Below are 27,836 nucleotides of genomic sequence, written 5' to 3' on the forward strand. Positions count from 1 at the left end.
CCTCTCTGCTGGTGGCCCTATTTAAAATCCAATGTAATGCACTCCATTGAAAACTGTTTAATCTGCGCTCAGAACAATCCGGACAGATATGCAAGGAAAGGTCAGCTTAGTCACACCCGCCCCGTTAATGGCCCCTGGACGAATTTGCAGATTGATTGTATAGGACCCCTACCCACTGCAAGAATGGTTTTAAGTATGTGTTGGTGGTCATCGACACCTTCACAAAATGGGTGGAAGCTTTTCCATCCAGAACGAACACGGCTAAAGCGACAGCCAAGATCCTCACTCAGCACATCTTTACAAGATGGGGTCTTCTCCGCAGCATAGAGTCCGACCAAGGCTCAGATTTTACAGGACAAGTGATGAAAAACGTCCTCACAATTTTCGAAATCAGACAAAAATTCCACATTGCAGATCACCCCCAATCAAGCAGAATAGTAGAGAAAATGAATAGGACTCTCAAAGCAACCCTAAGGAAAATGGTGCAACACCACAATAGCACCTGGGAGACAGTTGTCCCCTTTGCACTAATGTTCATAAGAAACACGGTATCTACGTCGACAGGATACACCTACCACACCCTCATGACAGGACGACCCATGAAGTGGACAGAATATTTGTCAGGAATCGATTTGGCCAGGCCCACAGTCACCGCCCTCACCCTTGAGAAAGCAGTTCAGCAGATTGTCGAGAACGTACAAGCAGCCCAGCTCGCAGCAGCTGTTAGGCTTGGGACACGAAAGAAACAAAGTAAAGTTTGCTTTGACAAGACTGTACAAGCCACCGAATTTGTAGTAGGCAGTAGGTCATGCTATCCCTAGACAACCCCAGCTCATTCCTATCCCCCAAATTTGCAGGACCGTACTCCATTTCTGATAAAGTCAGTCCCTCCGTATATAAAATTACTTATCTCAATGGCAAGTCTGCATGGTTTCACATCAACCAGCTTAAGGCTTATGGCACACAGAACAACCATTCACACCACATCTCACTTGCAGCAGCAGATGAACATGCTCCGCCCACGAACGATCTATTCCTACCCTCCCCCAACCAGTCCAGCCCATCCTCAGACACTACTTCAACTCCACCCCCAGAGGCACGACTTCGCCTCTCCCTTCATTCAACCAGCAGCGACAGCGATAGCGACAGCCCCATAGCGCCGTGACACGATTACACCCCTGCACCAGGCCCCACTCCCAGCGACTCCGAACGAGATTCCAGCGACCCCTTTGAGACCATGTACATTAAAGCCCCAGATTCAGACTCACCGCCCGACGACTATGGATTGCCCCCTACAACCTACAACTTTGACACGAAACACTGGCACCGAGACAATTCATACAGACTCATCCGGAATGATGAGATGGACCCCACTTCGCCCCAAGCAGCTTTGGCACAGCTATTCCAGTCACGAGTATGGCAACCGGGAGAAGATGATGACTTAAGAGTCTGACTCCCACCAGACGAACCTGCACGATTTTGTGTTACATTAAATGTTCGTTACTGTAAATGTTGAATGTTGTTTGTTCACCTAAAGTTTATTCATGGCCCCACGCCACCACTCTTTTAACGCCCACTGGCGGTTAAAGGAAGAAGTTTGTCGGCAGACAACTGATCATAGCCACTCTTCTAATTCGAAGGTAATCACAAGAGGCAACATCCACGGCGAACACAAATTCTTTCCGTTCTTGTCCGGTCTCTCAGGCAGTGGAAAAGGGCACTGGTCCCCACCCTGCCTGAGGACCCCCATTGGGTCAGCTACGCTCGGGTAGTGCACATACGGCACTGGTCACCGTCCTACCCGGGGATTCCACCCATTCTTACCCGCCGTGGCCTAATATGCACCCCATTCGGAATTCTTGGTTCAAAACTCTTTTGTTTGTTTTCCAGCGACCCTTAGGTTGCTCTCCATATGCTATTTACATCCTCAAACACTGGGATGGTACACTCACCGCATCGTTCGCACAGGCTGCGAGACTGCTTGCGCTGTGACAATATTTCCTTCTCGGATGTCTTGTCCCAAAATATTTGGTTCAAAACAAAAAGAGGGAATCACAGATGGTGACCAACTATAATGGGTAATTGGGAATAAAAGGACAGACAGATATACAAGATCTTAAGCAAGATAATAACAGATATTATGCTTGTGTCCACAGAAATCATGAACCACAGAAGCCACAGGAAGACCATGGAAGGAAGAAAACATGAAGACAGACATCATGGTCCACATTTGGATCTTCGCGGGATCCCTACAGTTGCGCGTGGACGCGACCCCCCCCCCTGACCCCTATCTCACAGGCCGTGAATGTTTCCGATCCCTGTCATACACTACACCCAGAGACAGCAACTGATACACCAACCTGGTGTGTCAAGCTCATCACCTGGTATTCCCTGTCCTACATTGTAGAAGCACTGTTAGCCATGGCAATACTCTGTCGTGTCATCCAGACACTGAGACTTAGGAAATGGCGAAGAAAACCTCCCGCACCGTATATACATTCAGACCCCTTATTTTCGGACTTCAGCAAACCCCCCACTCTCTTTAAGTGAATTAAAATGCATCAACTTTCTTTTTGTTTGTTTGTTCTAATAAAAAGATGTAAAACTCTGTACTTGACTGCCAAGCTAGAGACTTGTGTTGCTGCTACTGTATAGTTTATACTGTTGTAAATTCTTTTAAGTGATGAAGGATAGTTTAGATAAGAATAGTTAGAGGTTCCCGTGTTTAATTGTAATGCATGCCTGAATGTCATAGCGCCCCGTAGAATTTGATAATAATGTGTGTACATAAAACAATTTAGGTGAAGTTCCAATCCATAGGACAGAGTAGAATAGAGCCCGTCCTTGATTTTGGGTGCTCGACTTAGGCAGAGAACAAAGATGATGCAGTAATATGATCCTTCACGCTTCGCGTTGAGGATCACAAGGAGGGCTTGTAGCCATCTGGGCTGGCCACTTCCAGAATACAAAATGGGCGCTCACAAAGAATGTAGGGAAATGTGGACAATGCTGGACAACAAGCAGGCACAGTGCCTGAATGTATATTTGGAAAGCAGTTACCAGACGGAATCGAAACTCTGGGTCGATTAGCATATTGATGGCCCATCTCCGAGGAACAAAGGACTAACACTCAGGTAGTTGGTACTGTTAAAGACATCAAGCGCCAGAAAGACACAAGCAAAGCAAGGCCAACGGCCACCTAAGACACGCCCAGCCATCAGGGTACCCCACCCCTTTATTGGTCAAGATCGATAACAATGATCGAGAAGCTGCCCAATTAATTGGGACCAAGTTTGAGGCCCACCTAAAAGCACGTGAAGCCCCTCCAAGTATAAGAAGGAACCCCCACGAGAGATTTGCTCTCTTGGATTCGGCTCTCAGCTGGAGAGACCCTTCCACCTGCACCACCAGAAGCAAGTAAGTTCAAGTTCAACGCTCGTTATCAGACGGACGACCTAAGCTGCTACCTCTTCGAACCCAACACCTCAGATCCGAACAACGGCCATTGTTCCTCTGACCTAAGTGGGCATCCGAAGTTAAGTATATGTGTTACTGATAGACATAGTTTAGCCAGTAGTGTTATTGTGCATGAGTAAATCATATTCCTGGGCCCTCACCGATGATGCAATTGATTTGAATGATTTTGAATACATACGAGGTTAAAATTGAATCTTTAAACATTGTTAAATCTATTTGCCCATCATCGTGATGTCAACCTGGCGCGAATTACTACTGCTTCTTAGAAATGGGAACTTGGCACCACGGCCTCCGAGATTGAGGGAGGAGGTAACTAACCCTACCCACCCTGTACCAGAGTGCGCAAGGGGACAGTATCTGTTGGTCAGCTGTAGAGGTGTGGAGGTTCAAGTGTATTGGGGACGAGGGGGTAATCGGGGTTGGAGTGCTGTCGGGGACATCCCCCAGGATAGGGATCGCGGGTGGTATGTGTTGTCCTGAAGCCTTCATTCTCTGTCTTAAACAGCCCAGAGCTATTCTGTAGTGTGTTGTGGGCCAGGGTTTGGAGAACCCCAATGTATCATGGAGTTCACTGACCCACAACATTTACTAGATTGTGGTATGGGGAGCATAAGGCCCACTCTACAGGTGTGGTACAGCAGAAATGGAAAAGTATTTTTAAAAGCGAAACAATGTTTATTCTATGAACTCAAGTAAACCTTTTTAAAACATACAGTGAACATCTTAGCAACCATTAATTCAAATACAACCCCCGAAGACTACAACATTAAGTAAACCTTTAAGCTTTCCCTTTTAACATCCATACGACTTAAAAACAAAACCTTTATCAGAAGCACATCAGGTTAAAGTCACTACTGAAAACATTTATAATTCTGAATTCACCAAATGATTAAGATATAGTCTTTTGATGGCAGAGCGAACAGCAGTACACCTGCTTGGTCTGGCTTCAGCTCCAACACGGAAAACAAAACTGGAACACACCCAGCAGCCTGTTCAAAACAAATGTAAAAAGGTGACAGACAGCCCGGCTCCACCCACTCTCTGACATCACTGCAGTAATAAACTCCCATTTCTTAAAGGTACTCTCACTACAGATATTTATATACACACCCATTTCTTAAAGGTACTCTCACATAACAAGTGTGTCGGTCTTAAAAACCCTTCACATGCCAGAATGATTGTAAAGCCTTTCGACTCTCACAGCTGCTCACTGCCCTGAGTAAATGCACAGGAAGACTTTCTACTTTTCAACCTTTTCACAGCCATGACGATTCTTCTGTGAGTCAAAGAAGTGAGAATGTGCACACAGTTTTAATCTGTCAGTGGCCTGGGGTTTCGGAGGTAGGAGCGGTGACACTGAGGGAGGCCAGCCTAAAGGGCTGGCTGGATGAGACCCTGAGAGATAAGGCTGGATTGCAATGAGATGAGGAGTGGGGACTTGGCGGGGGGGTGAGAGTACCCAGCGACGCTGGGCAGCTTTTATAGAAAATGAAGTGGTTGCCCGAAATTTTGGGTGGGATTCTACGTTCCCGCCACCCGCCAATGGGATTTCTCATTGTGGTCACCCCACGCCACCGGGAAACCCGCAGGTGGGGATGTGCTGCCAGCACAACAGAAAATCCCACCCCTTAAGTGTCAAGGCATGGGAACAAGTAGATGTTGGGATTACAAAGGCATGAAACCATCCTGTTTGTGTTTCCTGTCTCGGCCTCATGGAGCGATTCTGCCCTCTAACATACCTGAGAGTCCTGCTCCTCTAACTAATTGGCCAGCATGAATTCTGCATTCGGGTGCCATCAGGAGGGCAATCGAGGGGGTCATCTAACCTAACTGTGTGCCCCTCTTAACCTTTTAATCACTTTTTAATTGGATTTTTATAAGTTTCCGTTGTTCTTTGTTTTTGTTTTTGGCTTCTGCGGCATCATTAATGGGAGTTGCTTCTCCGAGCCTCAGCGCTGAATTCACGATTGGCACGGGGGCGGAGAATGGCGTCAAACCCAAGATCGGGTCTGGTCCCGTTTCCGCGATCCTCCGGTCCCCATAGAATCGGCGTCAATCACGCGCGCGGTTGACGCAGAGCCGGTCGAGAGCCATTGAAAAAGGCCCCCACGGCGATTCACCGAGTGCAGCTGGCCGAGTTCCCAACGGTGTGGTTCTCTCATGGTCCCCCCCCCCCCCCCTGCGGCAACTCGGCGTGGCGGCTGCGGACTCAGTCCGCGGCCGCCCTGGTGGGGGGCGGGGGTCATTCTGGAGGAGCCTCCAGGACGTCCAGGCTACTGATCAGGGGCCACCGATCCACAGGCATGCAGGATCTGGGGGGGGGGGGGGTGCTGGCCTACATTTTCAGTGTCAGTCCGAGATGTGGGTAGGCCATGTCGCACGGGGCGACCAGCGCATGTGCGGACCCCCCACCGGAAGTGCAGGGCCCCGTATCAGCAGCCGGAGACGTGAGGACTACTCCAGGGCCTTGCTAGCCCCCTGAAATCGGAGAATCACCGTGGACTTTCTCCAGCTAAGTCCAGAGTGATTTGCATGCGTTTTTTCACGGGTGTGGGGACATAACCCCATTATTGGAGTATCCCACCCGTGGTGTCCATGGGAACCATCGTGGCAGCAGAGTCTGGGGTGCTTTATTGACCCTTTCAATCACCTTTTGGTTCACGGTTAATTTGCCCGTTGTTTTTGATTAGGGCAATGTCCTTTTAAGAAGCTTCCCCTTTTAATTTGTCCCTCAGTTTGTTTGATTTAGTTTAATTGTTGGAACTTCAGTCAGGGGATGTGGAAACTCAAGTATTAAAGTTTGGGTGCAGGGCATCAGAAGGGAAAGTCTATCTATCGCCTTGCAGTCGCAACACACCACTTGCCATAGAGAATTCAATAATCCTCTAGTGTTTACACCGTCATCCAGTTGACTCTGCACGAGGAATGGGCAGCCATTCAAGCTGCCTGCCAGAACCCCTTATAATGTTGATATTGAGGGAGTGACAAACCAGACGGGAAGCCATGGGTGACTCTGAAGGCACATGGGTAATGACTGGAGCTGTTCGAGCAATGAAGTGTGAAGGGCTACTGATATGTGAGTCAGCACAGTACGAAGTCTTACAACATCAGGTTAAAGTCCAACAGGTTTGTTTCAAATCACTAGCTTTCAGAGCATTGCTCCTTCCCTCAGGTGAATGAAGAGGTATTGGCAAAGTCAAAGATGCAAGACGATACTTTGAATGCGTGCATTTGCAGGTAATTAAGGCTTTACAGATCCAGAGAGAGGGGTAATCCCAGGTTAAAGAGGTGTGAATTGTGTCAAGCCAGGCCAGATGGTGGGAGGTGAATGTAATGCGACATGAATCCAAGGTCCCGGTTGAGCCGTACTCATGTGTGCAGAACTTGGCTATAAGTTTCTGCTCAGCGATTCTGCGTTGCAGCACGTCCTGAAGGCTGCTTTGGAGAACGCTTACCCGAACATCAGAGGCTGAATGCCCTTGACTGCTGAAGTGTTCCCCTACTGGAAGGGAACATTCCTGTCTGATGATTGTCACACGATGTCCATTCGTCCTTTGTCACAGCGTCTGCATGGTTTTGCCAAAGTACCACGCATCGGGACATCCTTTCCTGCAGCTTATGAGGTAGACAACATTGGCCGAGTCGCACGAGTATGTACCGCATACCTGGTGAGTGGTGTTCTCACGTGTAATGGTGGTACCCATGTCGATGATCTGGCATGTCTTGCAGAGATTGCCATGGCAGGGTTGTGTGGTGTCGTGGTTGTTGTTCTGAAGGCTGTGTAGTTTGCCGCAAACAATGGTTTGTTTACGGTTGCGCGGTTCTTTGAAGGCAAGTAGTGGAGGTGTGGGGATGACCCTAGCAAGATTTTCACCTTCATCGATGACGTGTTGAAGCCTGCGAAGAAGATGTCGTAATTTCTCCGCTCCAGGGAAGTACTGGACGACGAAGGGTACTCTGTCGGTTGTGTCCCATGTTTGTCTTTGGAGGAGGTTGGTCCTCTTCGCAGCCTTCAACACGTCATTGATGAAGTCGAACATCTTGCCAAGGTCATCCCCACACCCCCACTACTTGTAGCGTGGTACATACTCGTGCGACTCGGCCAACGTTGTCTACCTCATGCGCTGCAGGAAAGGATGTCCCGAAGCATGGTACATTGGTGAGACCATGCAGACGCTGCGACAACGGATGAACGGATATTACGGGACAATCGCCAGGCAGGAAAGTTCCTTTCCAGTCAGGGAACACTCCAGCAGTCAAGGGCATTCAGCCCCTGATCTTCGGGTAAGCGTTCTCTAAGGCAGCCTTCAGGACGCGCGACAACACAGAATCGCCGAGCGTAAATTTATAGCCAAGTTCTGCACACATGAGTACGCCTCAACCGGGACCTTGGATTCATGTCACATTACATTCACCCCCCTCCATCTGGCCTGGGCTTGCAAAATTCTACCAACTGCCCTGGCTTGAGACAATTCACACCACTATTATTCTAATCACCGTGCTGGAGGAACACAGACTCCCGCAGTTAAGCAAGGTTACACGCAGAGAGGACCCAACGCCATCAGGCTGAAGAGGGGACTCAAAGGCGTACACAAAGGAGACAGAGAGTGTAAAGACCCAGATGTCCTTCATAGAGCTGTCGGATGTGTGCCACAGGAGACTCCACCTCACATGGGACACAGTGCATCACCTGTGCAACATTCTTTCGAACTTTGCGCTGTGTAGAAAAGCAGGGCACCTGCACCCTGTGGCCGTAAAGGCCATGGCAGCCCTGAACATTTATGCAACCTGATCATTCCAGGGTTCAACTGGTGACCTCAGCGGGATCTCAGTCTTCCGGACATAAATGCATCAGTGAGGTGATGGATGCACTCTATAAGTGGGCCTCGGATTAGATAAACTTCATTCTTGGCCAGGCCTATCAGACGACAGAGCTGTTGGATTTGTGACCATCGCTGGACTGTCACAGCTCCAGGGCGCCAACGATGGGAGACATGTTGTTCTTCGCGCTCATCTGCATCAGGGAATCTGGTTTATCAACAGAAAGATGTTCCACTCCCTAAATGTGCAGCTGGTGTGTGACCACTGCATGAACATCATGCACCTCTATTCACGCTTTTCAGGAAGCGTGCATTACAGTTTTGTCCTTGGACGTTCTCAAATCCCAGGTATTTTTGAGGGCCACATCAGGCTACAGGGATGGCTAACAGGGGACAAGGGATACCCGCTGAGGTCTCAGCTGATGGCGCATGTGCGGAGGCCCGAGACCAAGATGGAATCCCAATATAATGAGGCTCAAAGTGCCACCCGGTCAACAATAGAGCGTTGCATCAGCATGCCAAAGATGTACTTCCGCGGCCTCAACCATTTTGGTGCAGCCCTTCAATTTAGTCCCCAATGGGTCTCCTGCATCATGGTGATGCGATGTGCCCTCCACAATTTAGCGCAGCAATGGGACGACATCCTAGATGAAGACCAGAAGGAGCAGAACGCTTCCTCTGATGAGGAAGATTATCAGGAGGGCATAGAGGAGAGCCAGAGGAGCCGGAGGATAGAGGCCAGGCAGCGGGGAGGGCTACATGTGCAGAAGGGCAAGGGATTCCCTCATCGCTAACAGATTCACAGGAACATTTTGTTGTCAGGCAGCCCGGACATGGCAGGCATTTCATGAGGGTGCTGGGCTTGCATTGTCCATGTGCCTGCTTAGCATGTCAACACAGGAGGGTGAAAAGGACTCACTTTGTGAGGAAAGTTCTGATGCTCCACAGGTTCTGCTTATGTCTGACTCCTGTCTGCTGACTGCATACTGACTCCATGGCTCTTGATGGAGTGTGGTTTGGGACCCACGTCCCTTTGTACTGTGGCTGCAGAGGGAGAAAATAGGCAAGGTCAAGGGTTCACTGATGAATGGCAGAGACCTTTGAAGATATATGGTTATCTGGGTTTGAGTGGGCCTTACCATTCACCTTGTTTTGACAGTCTGTGGTTAAAGCCACATCCTGATGGGTGAGGACATATCGCAGTGGGCGAAGGGTCAAAGACAGTGAGGAGTTAAGGTCATGAACATCATTAGCTTTTCAGAAGGTGACTTGTGATAATCACATATAACGTTGAACCCTAATTACAGATTGATAAATTCACCTTTCCCACTCTGTGTCCCTAAAACTCCTTAATTTTGTGAGCCCTGCCAGAACGTCCAGCTGTATTCCCAAGGTGCACATCATTGGTGGAGGCGGCCTGATTCCTTCCATGCCCTCCTGCCTGAGATGCTCTTGGCAGGTGTCCTCTGGGGGGACCCAGATGACTTTTGGGTGGATCTGATGTTAGCGCCGCATCCTGTTCTGCCAGATGCCCGAGAGGAACCAGTATCAGGAAAGGGGGATTCAGAAGGGCTGGTCACTGCCAGAGTCTCTTGAGTACTCAGAAAACCAGCCATGCCTTCGGAGTTCACCAGTCATGGCTCTGACGCCTTGCCCCAGGCTTTCCACACTTGCCAGCCTTAGTGCTGGCATGGGTGGCATGCAACTCCGGCACCGTCTCCTGCTACTGAAGGCTCTGGGACTCCTCCATTCAGCCTTCCAGTCGCAGGAACGTTGCTGACAATCCCTCCAGGTATTCCCTGCTCTGCCTTTACATCTCAAGCACAGCAACTGGCACAGGCACAGCATCTGGCTGGGGCACAACTGTGTCCTGGGATCCAGCAGACCTCCCCTGGCTATATTCCTGGGATGTCCCTGTCTCCACCCGATGTGCTTCAGAGGCTGTATGATGCTCACCAGATAGTAACCCTGAAGCCTGCATACCTAAGTTCACCCATCTTCATTGGTGTCTCTGCACTGCTGCGAGTGAAAACTGTAACGTTTCTTTGTTATCCTCCTCAGAAATGCTGTCAAGGGTAGAGGGGGGCGGGGGGTCTCTGCTCATGGAGGGACGAGATTCACTGGTTGATGTCCCTTGCAAGGCAAGAAGCATGCAGTGGAATTCTCCGTTCCCGAGACAAAGTGTTGACGCCTGGGCAGGATTCTTGAAGTTCTGCAACAGCAAAACTGGTGCCGCACCTGGACCAATTCAACGACGGTTAAGCGGCTAGCACCGGCGCCACATTGAACAATCGATTCCAATGAGAAACGTCGCGGGATTCTCCCAGATTCGCGATTGATACTGTAACCATCTAAGATGGCCACCTGCAAAGGACCATGGGAAATATGGCCAACCCAGGACTCAGACAAATACAGAGCCTATGTGTATCTGAAATACAGGTAACCAGACCTGATCGAAAGCCCCGCTCGTTTGCATTTTCATGGCCCATTTTCCCAGGACAATAGAACTCCAATCAAGCAACCGGTACAGCCAGAGACTGATCGGCGCCACTCCCCTTACTCAGAAAGCACAACTGCCAAGGTCAATGACCGCTAAGGACCCGCCCAGCTACCAAGGCACCCACCCCTTTATTGACCGAAATCGAAGACAGTGATCACAGCCCTGTCGAACTATTGGGTCCAAGGTTAAGGACCGCCCCAAAGAGCACAAAATCCCAGAGGGACTAGAGAGCACAGCCATGTGTTCTGTCTCTTTTGGATCCGGCCTGTGTCAACCCAATCGTAACAGGAACAGCCAGCCAAGTTCAAGACCAACGATCGCTACCTGACGGTTGAGCCCAGCAAAGACGGAGCCACTTTCTTCAAACCAGCCAAGTGAAATCCAGATAAAGGCCTTATCTATTTGTACAGTGCCGGTCGCCCTGAAGTTCAGTATAGGTTATTGTAGCTGATTGGTGTAGTTTAACTCGTAGTAGATATTGTGTTTGCATGTCGAGGTAACTCTTGTGTGTGTAAATAAACCATCTTTTGAACTCACTAACTGGTTGTGTGGTCATTTGATCGATATAAGGGAAGGTTTGTGGTTCTCGAAGATAAATAGAAATACCCACAGTATTGGCGACGTTGCTGGGTGGGACCGAAAAACACCAACATTATTGGCAACATTATTGGCGAACTCTATCGGGACTCGATTAGGAGTGACTTCTGAGAGAACCCACAAATTTTGAATCCAATTGCGAGAAAGAGAAAGAACCACAAGTGCAAGTCCCAGATCAACCAAATAAACGAATTTCGGAAGTGTGTACTAACCCACATGCGTACCTAACAGGAAGAGCAAGGTAAACGTGTTAGAATTGTGTACAACTATCGAGGGATTGTGAGCCGGAAAATAGCTTAAGCCAAACCCGCTGTTCAAATCACCGCCTCAATCCTCTGTCCCAAATTAAAAGTAGAGAAAGAGATAAGAGAAGTAATGGCCACTAAAGCAACAGAAAGATTGATGAGTCCACAGGAACCCGAGGTCGCAACGACCAACAGAGCAGACCAATGCCCCATATGGGAGGAAGAGTTAAGGAAATACTTAAAGGAGAAAGGATGGTCTCTTTGGTCGGATTTTTGCGCTAATGATGAGTCAGGTCCAGGAAAAATAGGACAAACTTGGTGCGAGAACCTAAGTGAGGTCCACAAGAAAAATGTAGGGAAAGTCAGAAAGCCGATGGCAATAGTGTCCTGTTTGGCACAGTTGCGAGGCACAGAGGCGGTCATGAAGACGCTCGGTAGGCAGTTAATTGAGAAGCACGAGGGAAACAGTAATGAAAGCGAGAAGATAATTGAGCAACTCCGGGAACAGTTAGCAGCTAAGGATAAGGAAATGGCCAATGTAAAACATGCACATCAATCTTGTCTAGTTCACCTTAGTAGCTTCCAGACCCACTACGATAAAGCCTACCAAGATACACAGCGCGCAGTCCTGGTAAGAGAAGAAACAGAACAGGTTGCCCAGCTAACTAGCAAATGCGCAGATTTAAAAGCAGCTTTGAGAGCGCTCCACAGCTCCACAAAGGAACAGAGGCAGAGTACCGTTGACGATGCTAAATGCCGACAGAAGATAGAAAAGTTACAGTCGTTCCTCTCAGTACAGAGTGGCTTCAGGTACACTTTCGGGTAGGATTTAATTAAAGAGTTAAACAAAAGCGCCCAAAGATACGTAGAGGGCACGGGAAATCAAAATCAAGCCCCCCACGCCCCGAAGAGAAAAGCACCTGCAGCACCGACTGCACAGGCAGCACACACCCCCCACTCACAATTCGACCCCCATGAATCCGGTTACCACACAACGCAAGTTATCGGATCAGGATGAGCCTGATATCGTTTACACCATCCCACTATCCATAATCCAATTAAGAGAAGCTTGTACGAAAATTAGTCCATTCCAACCCACCGCAGACCTGCACAGCTTCTTTGGGGAGGTGCGCCAACATAAAGTTATGTACGGCCTAGATGAGAGAGAGGAAGTAAAGCTAATAGTTATGAGTCTTAGCCAGTCCATAAGGTTAGCTTTGCGAGAGCCCCAAAATGTAGCAGGAGGAACCCTACAGGAAATGAAAACAACCACATTAGATGCCATCGGGTATAACAAAGGAGATCCAGTCGAGGGTTTAAAACACTGCAGGCAAAAGAAGGGAGAACATCCAACCGCATTTGCTGGACGCCTATGGATTCATCTCATGGCAGTCTACGGACAATTGAACCGCGCACACCTAAAGGAGGAGGAAACCACTAAATGGTCCTGCATCTTAGTCTCGCATGCCACTGACGCAGGTCAAAAGGCTTGTGTAAACTACGACCCCGCAGACCACACACACAATGAAGTTCAGGTATTGAAATTACTTTCTAGAGCACGGGAACAAACCCTACACCGACAGACAGATCAGGACAAGACAGAAGCAAACATGCACCCAGTTAGGACTAGCCAGGACCCAGCATGGATAAATGAGGGTAGACACGAGGGACAGCGCCCCAGAGCACAGGCACCACGAGGTTGTTATAATTGTGGCCACATGGGACATTACGCCCGCGATTGCCGACAAAACCTCCCGAACCAGCAACGATACAAACAACCAAACCCCCCACCTAGGAACAATGTTGGGCCCATGCATAATGTTAGCGCCCGTTCAGATGATTTAGCGCTCAACTCCAGATTGACGGTGTTCGGACTCCCCAACTTGGGTCTGTGAACACACGCTGGGACAAATCAGGCAGACCAGTAGTTACAGGCACAGTCCGGGGACATACAGTCGATTTCCTTTGTGACACAGGAGGATCCCGCACCACTCTGAACTCCTCCACCGTGTTTCAACAGAACAAATGGCCCACCACAGACACCATCACCCCGAGTGGATTCACAGGCCACATGCAACAAGGATATATCACAGCTCCCATACCCATCCAGATAGGGAACATTAGCACCAAACACCCCGTTGTTTTAGTTGACTTACCCCAAACCGCAGAGCACATTTTGGGCATTGATTTTATGAGCTCCCATAACCTTTCGTTTGGCGTAGTAAACAAATGTGTATGGCGAATGGCTAAAAGAGCTAGGGCTCCCGCTACGCTCACAGTAGGGGATTATGAAAACAGGATTTGCTCAGTCGTGGATTATTGGTTTAATCCGCAAACAATTAGTGCAGACCAGACGATTAGAGAGGTCCTCATAAAACACAAAGCTTCGTTCGCACAACACAAACACAATTGTGGGAAGATCCCAGGTGCCGTAAAGGTTTCAGGTCCCGATCTAAAGCCGCAAAAGCAATACGGTTTCCCACAGCAAGACGAGGGTGAGATTTCGAAGGTTATTAACAGTTTGTTAGACCAAGGAGTAATGCGACCCGTAGCGCCCAGAAATAATGCCCCAATTTGGCTCGTTAAAAAGCCCGATGGTTCATGGCAACTAACGATCGACTACCGAGAACGTAATAAGGTAACCCCTTTAGCAGCCCCCACTGCTGCCACGAGTCCCGCGATCATGCTCAAACAGGGAGTACAGGCAAAATATTTCACAGAGCTGGACACCAGCAATGGCTTTTGGTCCATCCCGTTAGACAGGGCCTGCCAGTATAAGTTCGCATTTACGTTTCAAGGGCAGCAGTACACATGGACATGTCTCCCACAATGATTCCACAACTACCCCTCCATTTTCCACCGACAATTGGCCAACGGACTTTCAAAATTTTCCCGACCCGAATGGCTCATACAATATGTAGACAATCTGCTCTTGCAAATGGACACAAAAGAGGAACACGTAGAGATCTTATCTGAATTACTAGGCTTACTGCAATCAATCGGATGTAAGGTAAACGCCAAAAAGGCCCAGATTTTAAAGGAAAATGTTCTTTATTTAGGCACCATCATCACCCACGGGAAGAGAGAAATTGAGCAAAAACGGATCAAGTCCATCGTTAAATTGCCCCTGCCCAAAATGTCACTGCACTCCACAGGTACAGACTTTCACCTTGAACTTGACTCCGCTGACAGCGAGAGCCTCCCGGATTTGATTACAATCCCGGAACACTGGCGCGATCTCTCTGCCCCCAGTCACCCCAGCCCCTGGAATCATGACTTAGATATCTTTGACCCCCTATATGCCCTCCCCCAGCCACTGCCCAACCACAGTAACTTTCCCTCCACTCCCACCGCCCCTACGGCTCACAACAAACAAGCCCCTCTTTGGCACCGCGACAACTCTTGCAGACTAGTAAGGCACGACGATTCGGATTATCCGACGGCCCACGCGCCCAAGGCACAGAAATGGTAGGCACGAATCTGGCAACCGGGGGATGGTGACGATTCAGATACTGACTCTCATTTCGGTAATGCTTTTAGAGCACTGTTTGGTACAGAACCCGGAGGTGTCCAGATGATGAGAAAGAGACACCGCCTAAGTATTAAGGTGTCCAAAGTTTTGATGGAGCCTGCCCGCCTTTTTCCTTCTTCTTCTACCACATGGTTTTAATTCATGTCACCCGACACAAAATTACTCTTCTGATTTGAAGGTACGATACCCAATGTCAGTTAAGGGCACAAGTTTTTTGATCACTGTTCTCCAGTCTTTATGACAAGTTTCCACACGACTACAAACTATTACCTTCTACCCAGGTCACCCAGGTAGGGAGTAACGGCACTGATCCCCATCCAACCTGAGGACTCCAAATTAACCTGGTCAGTTAAGCTTGAATAGTGGAATAACAGCACTAACCCCCGCCCTACCCAGGGATTCCACCCATTCTTATCCCGCAGCGGCCCACACGCACCTCATGTTCCCGTCACTTCATGCGTTCTGGAATGGTTCTCTATACGCTGCGTTGCCTTTGACAGGCCTTAGTTTCACCTTCTCTACTCTCCCTTTGGTTGTGGATTAAATAATGCATTTTGCCACGTTCTGTACGCTCATCCCTTCTTTCCTTTACCTCCCGCGACCCCCTGGTCACTCCCCACCTGCTATTTACACATATGACACAATTGGTTGCTAATCACTGCTGGATTACACGGAAAACAGAAAACACAGGATGAAGCGAGGACTGACATGCATTTGGATCATCGCTGGACTTCTGCAACTGCGCGCACAACGGACTGTTTTAACAAACCCCCCACCAGCCCCGAACACGACCACACAACAGGCCGCCGCCAGCTCGGACACTACACCACACATAAAAACAGACATCAAAACCCCCACTTGGTTCGAAAACATTGCCAAATGGAACCCCCTTTCATAAATAGTAGAGGCCCTTCTAGTAATTGCAATAATCTGCAGTGTCATTCAGACACTCCGACTCCGTAAATGGCGAGCAAAAGCCTCCCGCTCCCCGATATGTACAGTCCGATCCCCCCTTCTTTGGAATTCAACAAAACGAACTCATGTAACAATCGCTGCTAAAAATAAACCATGTACCTCTTTAACTTTATTACGATCAAGTAGAAATGTGATGCTTCTGTTTTAAATTTTGTACGGTATATAAGTTCTTTGATACTCAACAGCAGCATGAGAGTAGATTAGATAGCGTTAGCTAGAAATTAACTGTGCGGATAAATTTAATGTTTTATAGAGACCTGATTATAGTAACCGTTAGAGATGAATTAATTTATGGATGTATTAATGAAATATTAGGTAAATATCCCAAACCATAAGATAGAGTAGAGTAGAACCTTGCCTTGACCAAGGGTGACCGGGCCACCAAGGATGAACAGGAATCAATAGTGTGATCCGCCACGTTTTGTGTTCAGGGTCAAGAGGACGGAATGTAGCCAACTAAGATGGCCACCTGCAAAGGACCCTGGGAATTATGGCCAACCCAGGACTCAGACAAATACAGAGCCTGTGTGTATCTGAAACACAGGTAACCAGACCTGATTGAAACCCCCGCATGTTTGCATTTTAATAGCCCATTTTCCCAGGACAGTAGAACTCCAATCAAGCAACCGGTACAGCCAGAGACTGATTGGTGCCACTCCCCTTACTCAAAGCACAACTGCCAAGGTCAAAGACAACTAAGGAACCGCCCAGCTACCAATGCACCCGCCCCTTTATTGGACAAAATCGAAGACAGTGATCAGAGCCCTGTCGAACTATTGGGTCCAAGGTTAAGGACCACCCCAAAGAGCGCAAAATCCAAGAGGGATAAAAGAGAGCACAGCCATGTGTTCTGTCTCTTTTGGATCCGGCCTGTGCCAACCCAATCATAGCAGGAACAGCCAGCCAAGTTAAAGACCAACGATCGCTACTGACAGATGAACCCAGCAGAGACAGAGCCACTTTCTTCAAACCAGCCAAGTGAAATCCAGATAAAGACCTTATCCATTTGCACAGTGCCAGTCGCCCTGAAGTTTAGTGTAGGCTATTGTAGCTGCTAGGTGTAGTTTAACTCGTAGTAGATATTGTGTTTGCATGTCGAGATAATTCTTGTGTATGTAAATAAACCATCTTTTGAACAAACTAGCGATTTGGCATGTACCTCACGTCCGCCATGATGTCAGCATCAAAACCCATTCTCCACCCAATTGCCTTAACCGATTTTGGAGTCGGCCAAAGGAAAATCCTGCCCTCTGGGCTGGATTCTCCGCCGTCGGAAAGCTGCATTTTGCCGGCAGCCCGGGAGGTTTCCAGACGGCGTGGGGATGCTCCACAATGGGAAACCCCATTGACCAGCCGGCAAAATGGAGCATCCGCTGGTGTCCTGAACCTGGGGCGGGATTCTCTGACCCTGAGGCTAAGTGTTGACGCCGTATCAACAGGACCCTAGGATCAATGGTCCTGTGCCCTCACTCAGCTCCAGCTGCCGATACCGGCGTCAAACAGGTGGCGCAGGTCTGCGCATGCGCGCTACGACCGGCGCAAACTCGCGCAAGTTTCCTTTTCCACACCGGCCCCGACACAACATGGCAGAGGGCTACAGGGACCCGGCGCGGAGGAACATAGGCCCCCACCAGAAACCGACCCACCGATCGGGAGGCCCTGATCGCAGGCAGTCCCTAGGGTAGGGTAGGGCAGGGTAGGGCCCCCCCCACCCCACCCCACCCCACCCCCACCCCACCCCACCCCCACCCCACCCCACCCCCACCCCCCTTGCGTTGCGTGAATTGCCCCGCCCGCGATTGGGCTGGGTTAGAGAATCCCACCCCAGAAATCTGGCCCGGCGGGCGGAGAATCCAGCCCTCAGTGTCTCAGACTTCCATGTGCAGGGAAAAAATTCTGAGTGGCTCAGGTTCGCGTCGCCGGGAATCCCCGATGTCCCCAGTTGGGAATATTACGATCATTTTGTTCAGAAAATTCTACCCGTTTCTCTAACTTACGGCATCTAAAGGAGAACAAGCCTGGACTGTGCAGCCTGTCACTCCCAAACAGGGGCGTCATTCTCCGACCCCCCACCGGGTTGGAGAATCGCCGGGGGCTGCCGTGAATCCCGCCCCCGAAGGTTGCCGAAGTCTCCGGCACCGGATATTCGGCGGGGGCGGGAATCGGTATGACGCTCCCGCGCATGCGCTGCCCGGTAATGTCATTTCCGCGCCAGCTGGCGGGGCGGAAATTCCTCCGGCGCCGGCCTAGCCCCTCAATGTTGGGGCTCGGCCCCCAAAGATGCGGAGCATTCCGCACCCTTGGGGCGGCACGATGCCTGTCTGATTGGCGCCATTTTGGGCGCCAGTCGGCAGACATCGCTCCATTTCGGGATAATTTCGCCCCAGATTTTTCTGATTGGAAATTCTGACTGAGAGTCAGATGGATCCAGGAAAAAACATTTTTCCGGGGTGGGATATTTTTTTTTAAACACCGGAAAGGAGCTGCGAGAATCCAAACAAACTTTAAAATCCGACAGCGCTGACAGAAACAAACCCGAGGTGGTCTCCAGCTGCTGGCGGTTGTGTGGAGCTGGGAACACACACCCAGCACGGCCCGAGCTTTCCCGCTGACTGGCTCCGCACTCGGCTTTTCTCGCCCTCCGTCGCCTCCTCCTCTCAGGCTCGCGCCTCCCGCCCTCGACCGTTTGCCGTTTTTTCAAAAATAAAGCGGTGCTGGCGCGCGGACGCAGCAGCTCCCGCCTCAATCGGCCCCAGAGTAAAGAGTGGTGGGATTTGATAACCCTGGGTGGGATTTGCTGGCAGGTGATTTTAAATTTAATTAGGCGGCAGGACAGCTGGTGGGGACTCACCGCCTTCCATCGTGGGAACCAGCGGCAAGCAGGGGCGGGCACGCTGGGAGGAGGGGAGAGGGGTGGGGGCAGTATGAGAGGCCAGGAGCACTATGCGAGACATTGGGTGGGATTCTCCATTTGGGAGCCAATGGGCGAGATCTACTGGAAGTCTTGTGCCCGAAAAGCCTGGACACTCTACTGGAAGTCTTGTGCCCGAAAAGCCTGTGCACTATGCAGCCTTGTGCAGGTCTGCACCACCAGTCAAGGGCCAGCGTCCCTAACTCCAACGCAGGCGCGTTCGGAGTGTCCAGCAAGGTTTACAGGATTCTGATCCTGGCAGCATTACGGATCCAGAAGACGATTGCCTGGAGTCCCCCTACCATGTGGGCATCATCACCACACGTGAACATGCCTCACCGACATCATCACGGAGCCTGCCCATCCTCACTGTGGATTCTGCGGACGAATGGCGTGCGGTGATGCAAGTAAATCAATGCTCTATCTAGTTCAAGCTGGACACAGGTGCTTCTGCCAATCTCCTTTCACAGGCAGATTTCAACCGCATCAAGAAGCCACCGAAGCCCCTTCCAGCAGCCTGCCAGCTCCTGGACTATAATGGCAATGCCATCATGGCACTGGGATCCTGCCATCTGCTTGTCTCCAACAGGGGCATTCACGTAAGGCTAAGGTTTGAAATCGTCAAGCCAGACAGGGTCTCCCAGCTCGGCGCACATGCATGCAAGCAGCTAAACCTTGTGCAGCGGGTCTACACAATGACCTCCCTCAACGTGGATCTTCAAGCCGGCATTGACGACATCCTCGCTCAGTATCCGGATGTGTTTGACGGGATGGGCACTCTGCCATATCGGTACAAGATCCTGCTGTGGCCTGATGCCACGCCTGTGGTCCACGCTCCACGCCGGGTCCCGGCTCCACTGAAGGAGCGCCTGAAGGCGCAGTTGGAGGATCTTCAGGACCAGGGCATCATCTCCAAAGTCACAGAACCGACTGACTGGGTCAGCTCGATGGTTCTGTGTAAAAAAGCGTTCAGGGGAGCTGCGCATCTGTATTGATCCCAAGGATCTCAACCAGAATATAATGCGGGAACACTACCCCATCCCAAAGCGGGAGGAACTAACAAGTGAGATGGCACACGCCCGGTTTTTCACAAAGTTAGATGCATCACACAGGTTCTGGCAAATCCAGCTGGATGACTCCCATCAGAAGGCTCTGCACCTTCATCACACCGTTTGGCAGGTACTGCTATAATCATATGCTGTGCGGCATTGTCTCGGCCTCGGAGATCTTCCATAGAATCATGGAGCAGATGATGGAGGGCATTGAAAGGTTTGTGTGTTTGTGGATGACGTTATCATTTGGTCCACAACCCCCGAAGAGCACATCTCTCGTCTCCAGCAGGTATTCTGCCATGTCCATGCCAATAGCCTCAAGCTGAACAGGGCAAAGTGTTCCTTTGGTCTGTCGACACTGAAGTTCTTGGGTGACCAGATATCTCAGCAGGGTGTGCACCCAGATGCAGACAAGGTCAAGGCCATCAAAGCCATGAAGACCCCTGAAGACAAAAAGGCAGTGCTGTGTTTCCTAGAATTGGGCAAGTTTATCCCAAATCTGGCCTCACACACCACGGCCCTCAGACACCTGGTGAAAAGGTCTACTGCCTCTGAGTGGCAGGCAGCTCATCAAGCAGAGTGGTTGGAGCTGAAAGCCAAGCTCACCGCTGCACCTGTACTGGCATTATTTGACCCTGACAGAGAAACGAAAATCTCGACAGATGCGAGCCAGGACGGCATTGGTGCGGTGTTGCTCCAGCGCGATGACACCTCATCCTGGGCACCTACGCATCACGTGGGCGATGACAGCCACCGAGCAGCGGTATGCCCAAATTGAAAAGGAATGCCTGGGCCTTCTTACTGGAATTCTCAAGTTCCACAATTATGTCTACGGCCTGCCGACGTTCACCGTCGAGACGGACCATAGGCCTCTGGTCCACATTATCCACAAGGACATGAATGACATGACACCCCGGTTGCAGCGCATCCACCTCAGGCTCAGACGGTATGGCTTTGAGCTCGTGTACATGCCTGGAAAGGAGCTCATTATTGCGGATGCCTTGTCCCGCTCCATAAGCTTGCCTGCCGACCCACCGTCATTCGTCCAACAGATTGAATCACAGGTGCAGCTGTGGGCCAGCAACCTCCCGACCTCGGATGAAAAGGTGATCTGCATTCGCGACGAGACGGCCAAAGACCCGCTTCTGCAGCGTGTCATGCACCAGCTCACCAATAGCTGGCAAAAAGGGCAGTGCCCTCAATTCTTCAATGTGAAGGATGACGTGACGGTGGTTGATGGTACCCTTAAGCTGGATCGCATTGTCATTCCGCGCAGTCTCCAGAGCTTGGTGCTCCGGCAAATCCACGAGGGGCATCTGGGTGTCGAGAAGTGCAGGCGCAGAGCCAGGCAAGCTGTCTTCTGGCCTGGGATTAGTCAGGACATCTCAAATATGGTCCTCAACTGTCCGACCTGTCAACGCTTCCAGCCAGCACAGAGCAAGGAGACGCTTCAGCAGCACAAAATTGTGACCTCCCCGTGGTCCAGGGTGGGCATCGACCTCTTTCATGCCAATGGTCGTGATTATGTGCTCATCATCGATTATTTTTCCAACTACCCGGAAGTTGTGAAGCTGTCGGATCTCACATCCAAGACTGTCATCAAGGCCTATAAGGAGACGTTCTCCAGGCATTGTATTCCACTCACTGTCATGAGTGACAACAGTCCTTGCTTCAGCAACCAAGGGTGGTCAAGATTTGCCCAGCTGTATCAGTTTCCCCACGTCACTTCCAGCCCACATTACCCGCAGTCCAACGGGAAGGTTGAGAAAGGGGTGCACATAGTGAAGCAGCTCATCTGCAAGGCTGCGGATTCTGCTTTTGACGTCAACCTTGCACGCCTGCGTACAGGGCAACCTCTCTGTCTACTGGCATGTCACCGGCTCAACTCCTGATGAACAGGGACCTGCGGACCATACACTTACCTGGTCTAGATCACCTCCCGGTGCTGCAGAGTGTGCAGAAACTCGGGGACCGGCAAAAGCAGGGCTATGATGCTCATGCCACCGATTTGCCTGTGCTAGCCCTGGCGGATGCTGTTCGGATCACGCTACCTGATGGAGGCTGGTCAGCTCCAGCGGTTGTTGTCCGACAGGCTGCTCCTCGATCGTACGTTGTGCATATGGTTGATGGCTCTGTTGTGCGGCGAAACAGACGGGCACTGCGCACAGTTGCCCGCCCACAACCACATTCTTTGTTGTTTCCATCTGTTATTGTGCCACCTCCTGACATCTCGAACCACGAGGCCACCAGTCTGGCTGCAATCACGCCCATCAAGGCACCGTCGTCCCCACCACCACCTCTCCGGCAGTCGACCAGGATCAGACGCAAACCCCAGAGACTGGACTTATGAACATTTGTTTTGTTTGCTATGTTCTGTTTTCGCACATTAGACACCTGTTTTCATATGTACATATGTTCCCATCTGCCATCTCATGTAAATACGTTCGTTTTTCGGCCTACACGTGTAAATACTTTCACATAGGCTGCAGAAAAACATTTCAAAAGGGGAGATGTCATGATATGCAGACATGCACATAATAAGATACAGACAGTCAGCTAATGAACATAACCAATCAGCAGACACAACACTTGGGGTTGGTTTCCCACCATAAAAGGCACAAGGCACTCACACTCCGCCTCTTTCCACTGGGGACATCTACAGAGTGATTCCAGTGTTTATATCACGTACCACATACAGCATGTGGCTAAGAGCTCGTCTGGTTCAGTCAGAGAGATCACACTTAGGTTAGCAGAGAGTCGAACTCACAGAGAACGGTGCTAACTGTGTTAATAAATCAAATTGAACTAACTTCAAGGTCTGGAGGCTATTTCAGTCATAGCTGCATCCAGTTGCCGCCCGTGTTATCTCAGTGTGCTTAACACCATACCAACCAAAGCGTGGAATCTGACCCCTCGCCTTGGAGAGAATTCAGGGGGGGTCGAGAGAAAAATGGTGTCCAAGCACTGTTGCTTCGCAGCTCCAGGGTCCCAGGTTCAATTCTGGGTTGGGTCACTGTCTGTGTAGAGTTTGGACGTTCTCCCCGTGTCTCCGTGGGTTTCCTCTGGGTCCTCTAGTTTACATAGAACATACAGTGCAGAAGGAGGCCATTCAGCCCATAGAGTCTGCACCGACACACTTAAGCCCTCACTTCCACCCTATCCCTGTAACCCAATAACCGCTCCTAACCTTTTTTGGTCACTAAGGGCAATTTATCATGGCCAATCCAGCTAACCTGTACGTCTTTCGACTGTGGAAGGAAACCTGAGCACCCGGAGGAAACTCACGCAGACTCGGGGAGAACTGCAGACTCCGCACAGACAGTGACCCAGCAGGGAATCGAACCTGGGACCCTGGCGCTGTGACGCCACAATGCTAATCACTTGTGCTACCGTGCTACCCAAACTTTAAAAACAATTTTCAAAAGTCAGGTTTCCTCCCACAGTCCCGAAAGACGTGCTGTTAGGTGAATTGTACATTCTGAATTCTCCCTCTGTGTACCCGAACAGGGACCGGAACGTGGTGACTAGGAGCTTTTCCCAGTAACTTCATTGCAGTGTTAATGTAAGCCTGTTTGTGACAACAAAGATTATTATTATATATTTGAAGAAAAATGAAGGATTAACAATTTACTGTAACTGCATCCAACCACTAGACGGCGATCAAGCGCATAAACTGGGATCACGTGATACTCTTGATTCGGGGAGAAGGATGTTCGGCGAGGTAGAGAATAGTGTTATCAGGAGCTCTGTAATTAGAATCATAGTTTTAGTGAATCTGTAATCTTTTTAGTTGTAGTGTAAATAAATTAGCTTTGTTCAATACATAGCTTGATGTTCTTTGTGAGACATTACACTTTGAAGCCATCCTCATTCAGAAAGCAAAGACCGTCACAGGAGTGTGCCAGGATAAAAGCATTGTGCACGCTGCCTGGATAGCATGTGCCCCTTGTGTATAATGTGCAGCCGATGATCGTACATCAACTGCACATTCAGGACGTGGAACTCCTTCCTGTTAATGGCAGGCACCCCCTGTTGAGCGGGTGCCCTGAGGGCGAGGTGGTGCCATCAATCGCCACCAAGACCTGAGGCAAGCCAGCTATGGCAGCAAAACCTGTGACCTGAGTATCCTGTTGGGCCTGATGCCAGGGTGCATAGGGTATCCATAACATTGCCGATGCACCTGTGCATAGATGTTTGGGAAATCCCGCACAGATCCCCGCTCGAGCCCTGGAAATGTCCAGAGGCATAAAAGTTGAGAGCAGCCATTAGTTTGATGTCCCCATGAGTGGGTGTCATCCTCCTCTCACGCATGGTGCCAGGTCAGCCACCACCTGGCACAGATGCTGCACATTCTCCTTGTGTAGGTGGAGTCGTCGTTAACACGTGGTGTCTGGCAACTTGTTGAAGGACTAGCACCAACTATAGACATGCGGCTTTCCCTCCCCCTCCTCAGCCTGATGGGCATCTAGCACTGAGCGCCACTGGCTAGCCCCTGCTGTTCTGGGGTAGGCTCCTGTCGTGCAGGGTCTTGGCTGGGCGCTTTCACCACTGTGCATCTGCGACGGCAGCAATGTCCAGGTAGGAGGCCAGCATAGCTGGCTGCATCTAAAATCTAACTCTCATCTGTGAGGGGTGGACGGGGAGGGTGGAGCACGAAAGAGAGGCAGTCAGCAAGTTCATGTATCCCTTGACCCTCCATTCTCCCCACCTCCTATGTTCATCATGCGGATGACAGCTGAGCAGCCCTCACCATTCCTGTCGCCCAGCGCAGTATTGATGAGCTGCTGGCCACAACAGGTAGCTTGCAAGGTCCCTTACATTGCCCCATGTTCCCTAATGACCTTCGGTCGAGGTGACTCTTCCCTTCACCCCCTCAGCAATGGTGAGCCTCACGTTCTGGTGACAGTGGACAGCCCTGTGCGGCCTCATTGCCATGAGGCTCAAGTCCTGCCTAAGACTACCTCTTCCCTGGGCTATGCTTGGATATTGAGCTTGGGGGATAGCTAGATTCGTATTGATGATGGACAATTGATGGGAGGCTCTAGGCTAGCAGGATTCTGAGAGAGTACATGTGCTTGCAGAGGCAAGGAAGGATGCCCGGTGGATGATCAAAGCCTTCTTCCTGTCAAGTAGCCACACTCCAAACAGCAGGCCAGCCACTGAAGGATCTGTCATGTTAACAGTAATCTGCAGCCTAATTCTCCCCCCACCCCCTCACCCCTCAACCCCTTCCAGGACATTGACTTGACACCACAGCTCTGTCCCCATCACTGAGTTGCACCCGCCCTTTCCTGTGCAAAACCTCTATCCTCACAATCCCCCCCTTTCAAATGAGGAGCCAGTGGCCGCAACAAACGGTGTTTGCGATGGGATATGTGGCCCTTCTGGGTCTCCCAGGGAGTCAGTGGGGGTGGGGGGTGGGGTGGGGGGGGGGCAGGGGGATGTATCCTCATTGAGTGAGTCTTGTGCCTTCTTGCCAGAACTGTGATAGCTGCTTGTGTGTTGGAGATGTTCATACTGTGCAGATATGCGGCTCTATCTTAAGCTGAAGTGAGAGCACAGCCTAAAGATGATAGTTATCGAGAGATGTGTGCCTTTGTTGGGAACTTTGCAGCAATGAAATCTGGAGCTAAAGTTGTGTCAGAAAGCAGTTCAGGTCTCCTGAGCATGCCTGTGATTCAGATACATAATGGGTGGGATTCTTTGGCTGCACTCTCCCGGCGATTGGAACATCCCGTCTGAGGTCAATGGACTTTTCCATTATCCACGTCTTGCCGGTCAGGACTTGGAGACATTGCCTGAGCCTTAAGGGAGCTTTAGCTGATTGGCTTAACTGTTACGTTTTCAATCTGACAGAGACTGTGTGTCAAAGAGGGTTTTGGCAGCTACTGGTGCGTCTGTTATTTGTGTGAACCAAGCTCTTCTAATCCCCTGCTTCGTCTGCTGTGGAACTGTGCATGTAAGGAGTCCAATGAGGTGTCCCAGCACCGAATGATCCTGAGATTCAACTGATCATGCTCATCTGTTTGATTCGAATACTGATACAATGGTGAGAGTTTCAGATGGGTGTGGTGGGAAATCTCCATGAACTGGAGACCTTTGAGCTCTCAATGAAACTGACAACATTTAACAGTATTACTGGTCAGGTCCCTGAAAGTAACACCTAAGGAGTGAGTTACTGGTCTTTAACAGCAGCATTAGGAGGTTCAGCATGGCACCCCCATCCCAAGGGGGGTACAAGCCCTTGTCACCAATTTGAGCCCCACTACCCCCAAGGCACCAAGCAAACACCTCTCTGCAAGCCAGAATAAAATTTGAAAGACACTTTCCTCCTTGCTCCTCTCGGAATCTATGATGCCAGTAACCTGTTTTTCCATACTTGTACCAAATCACACCTGTGTGACTCCCGGCTTGGGGGTGGCGGGAGTAGCATAGGCAGCAGCTGAATCAGGCTTCTAATCCGATAATAGCATTTAAATGAATGCAGATCAGCACTTTGTATGTTCCTACCAGCATGGGACGGGAAACCCGTCATGACCAGTAGGGCAGGCTGGGAGACTTGCAAAAGGTTTGACACCCGGCATGAATCCCGATTTATGGCCTGATGCAGGATTTGATGGGCCATCGTGAATCCTGAGACTCGCATCCAGCCCTGGAGAATCCCGGTCATCACCTGAGTGAGACACAGCCAGAGTGAGAATAGGTGGAGGGGTTTAAACAATTTTTCAGGGGCGTGGGTTACAGAGTGGAGATACAGTTAGGGGTGAGGCACAGCCAAATACAGAAGAAAAACCTAGTCAGTCTGGAAGACAGAGCAAAGATGGATGTGTTAAAGCCCAAGGGAAAATGGCAAGGCTAGATGCCATTTTTTTAAATGCAAGGAGTCTTACGAGCAGACTTGATCGGCCAAATGGCCTAACTCTGCTCCGATGTCTTATGGTCTTCTGGTTAAGGCAGACAAAATGAGGGCATTTATTTACACAAAGGACTGTGATATTATTGCTCAAACAGAGACATGGTAAAGGGTGATACAGGACTGGCAACTCAATATTCCAGGGTATAGAATCTTCAGGCAAAAGGGTGAGTTGTAAAAGAGGAGGTGGTGTTGCAATATTGATCAAGGAGTGAATTCCTGCAGTGAGGAGGGATGATATCTTCACAGGCTACTCAATTGAGGCCATATGGGTGGAACTGAGAAACAGAAAGGGGGCAATCATGTTCCTGGGAGTGTACACAGTAAAGCAGAGATAGAAGAACAGATATGTAGACAAATCCCAGAAAACTGTGAACGCAGGGTAATAATAGTAAAGATTTCAACTTCTCCAATATTAGTTGGGCTAGACAAAGTATGAAAGGCTTAGAGAGGACAGAATTCTTAAAATGCATCCATAAGTCAGTACAATTTAAGGTAGTTATGGAAAAGGACAAAGATGGACCTGAAATAAAGGTTCTGAATTGGGGAAGCACAATTTTATTAGGATAAGACTGGATCTAGCCAAGTGAACTAGAAGTAGTTACTTTTAGAAAAATCCACATCAGGGCAGTGGGAACCATCCAAAAAGGAAATAAAATACAAAGCCCCTGTAAAGGTAAAGGGTGTGACTAAAAAGTCCAGAGAACCATAGATGCCAAGGCATACACAGGATTGGATAAGGAAATAAAAGGAGGCTTATGGCAGATACACGGGGCTCAAAACAGTGAATGCCCTCGAAGAGCATGGAAAGTGC

At 50.0% G+C, this 27,836-nt stretch overlaps 1 protein-coding gene and 1 pseudogene across 1 annotated transcript in view; one reads left to right on the forward strand and one right to left on the reverse strand.

Moving 5' to 3' along the window:
* LOC140384772 (major histocompatibility complex class I-related gene protein-like) overlaps nt 1–9,091 on the forward strand; it is a 29,802-nt pseudogene extending 20,711 nt beyond the window's left edge.
* LOC140430269 (uncharacterized) overlaps nt 1–27,836 on the reverse strand; it is a 144,547-nt gene that overhangs the window by 43,667 nt on the left and 73,044 nt on the right. Inside the window, exon 4 of the mRNA XM_072517693.1 lies at nt 18,682–19,040. Within this exon, the coding sequence (XP_072373794.1) occupies nt 18,682–19,040 (359 nt within the window). The remainder of the gene's footprint in view (nt 1–18,681; nt 19,041–27,836) is intronic.

This window comes from Scyliorhinus torazame, chromosome 10 (assembly GCF_047496885.1).
Source record: "Scyliorhinus torazame isolate Kashiwa2021f chromosome 10, sScyTor2.1, whole genome shotgun sequence".
Lineage (NCBI taxonomy): Eukaryota > Metazoa > Chordata > Chondrichthyes > Carcharhiniformes > Scyliorhinidae > Scyliorhinus > Scyliorhinus torazame.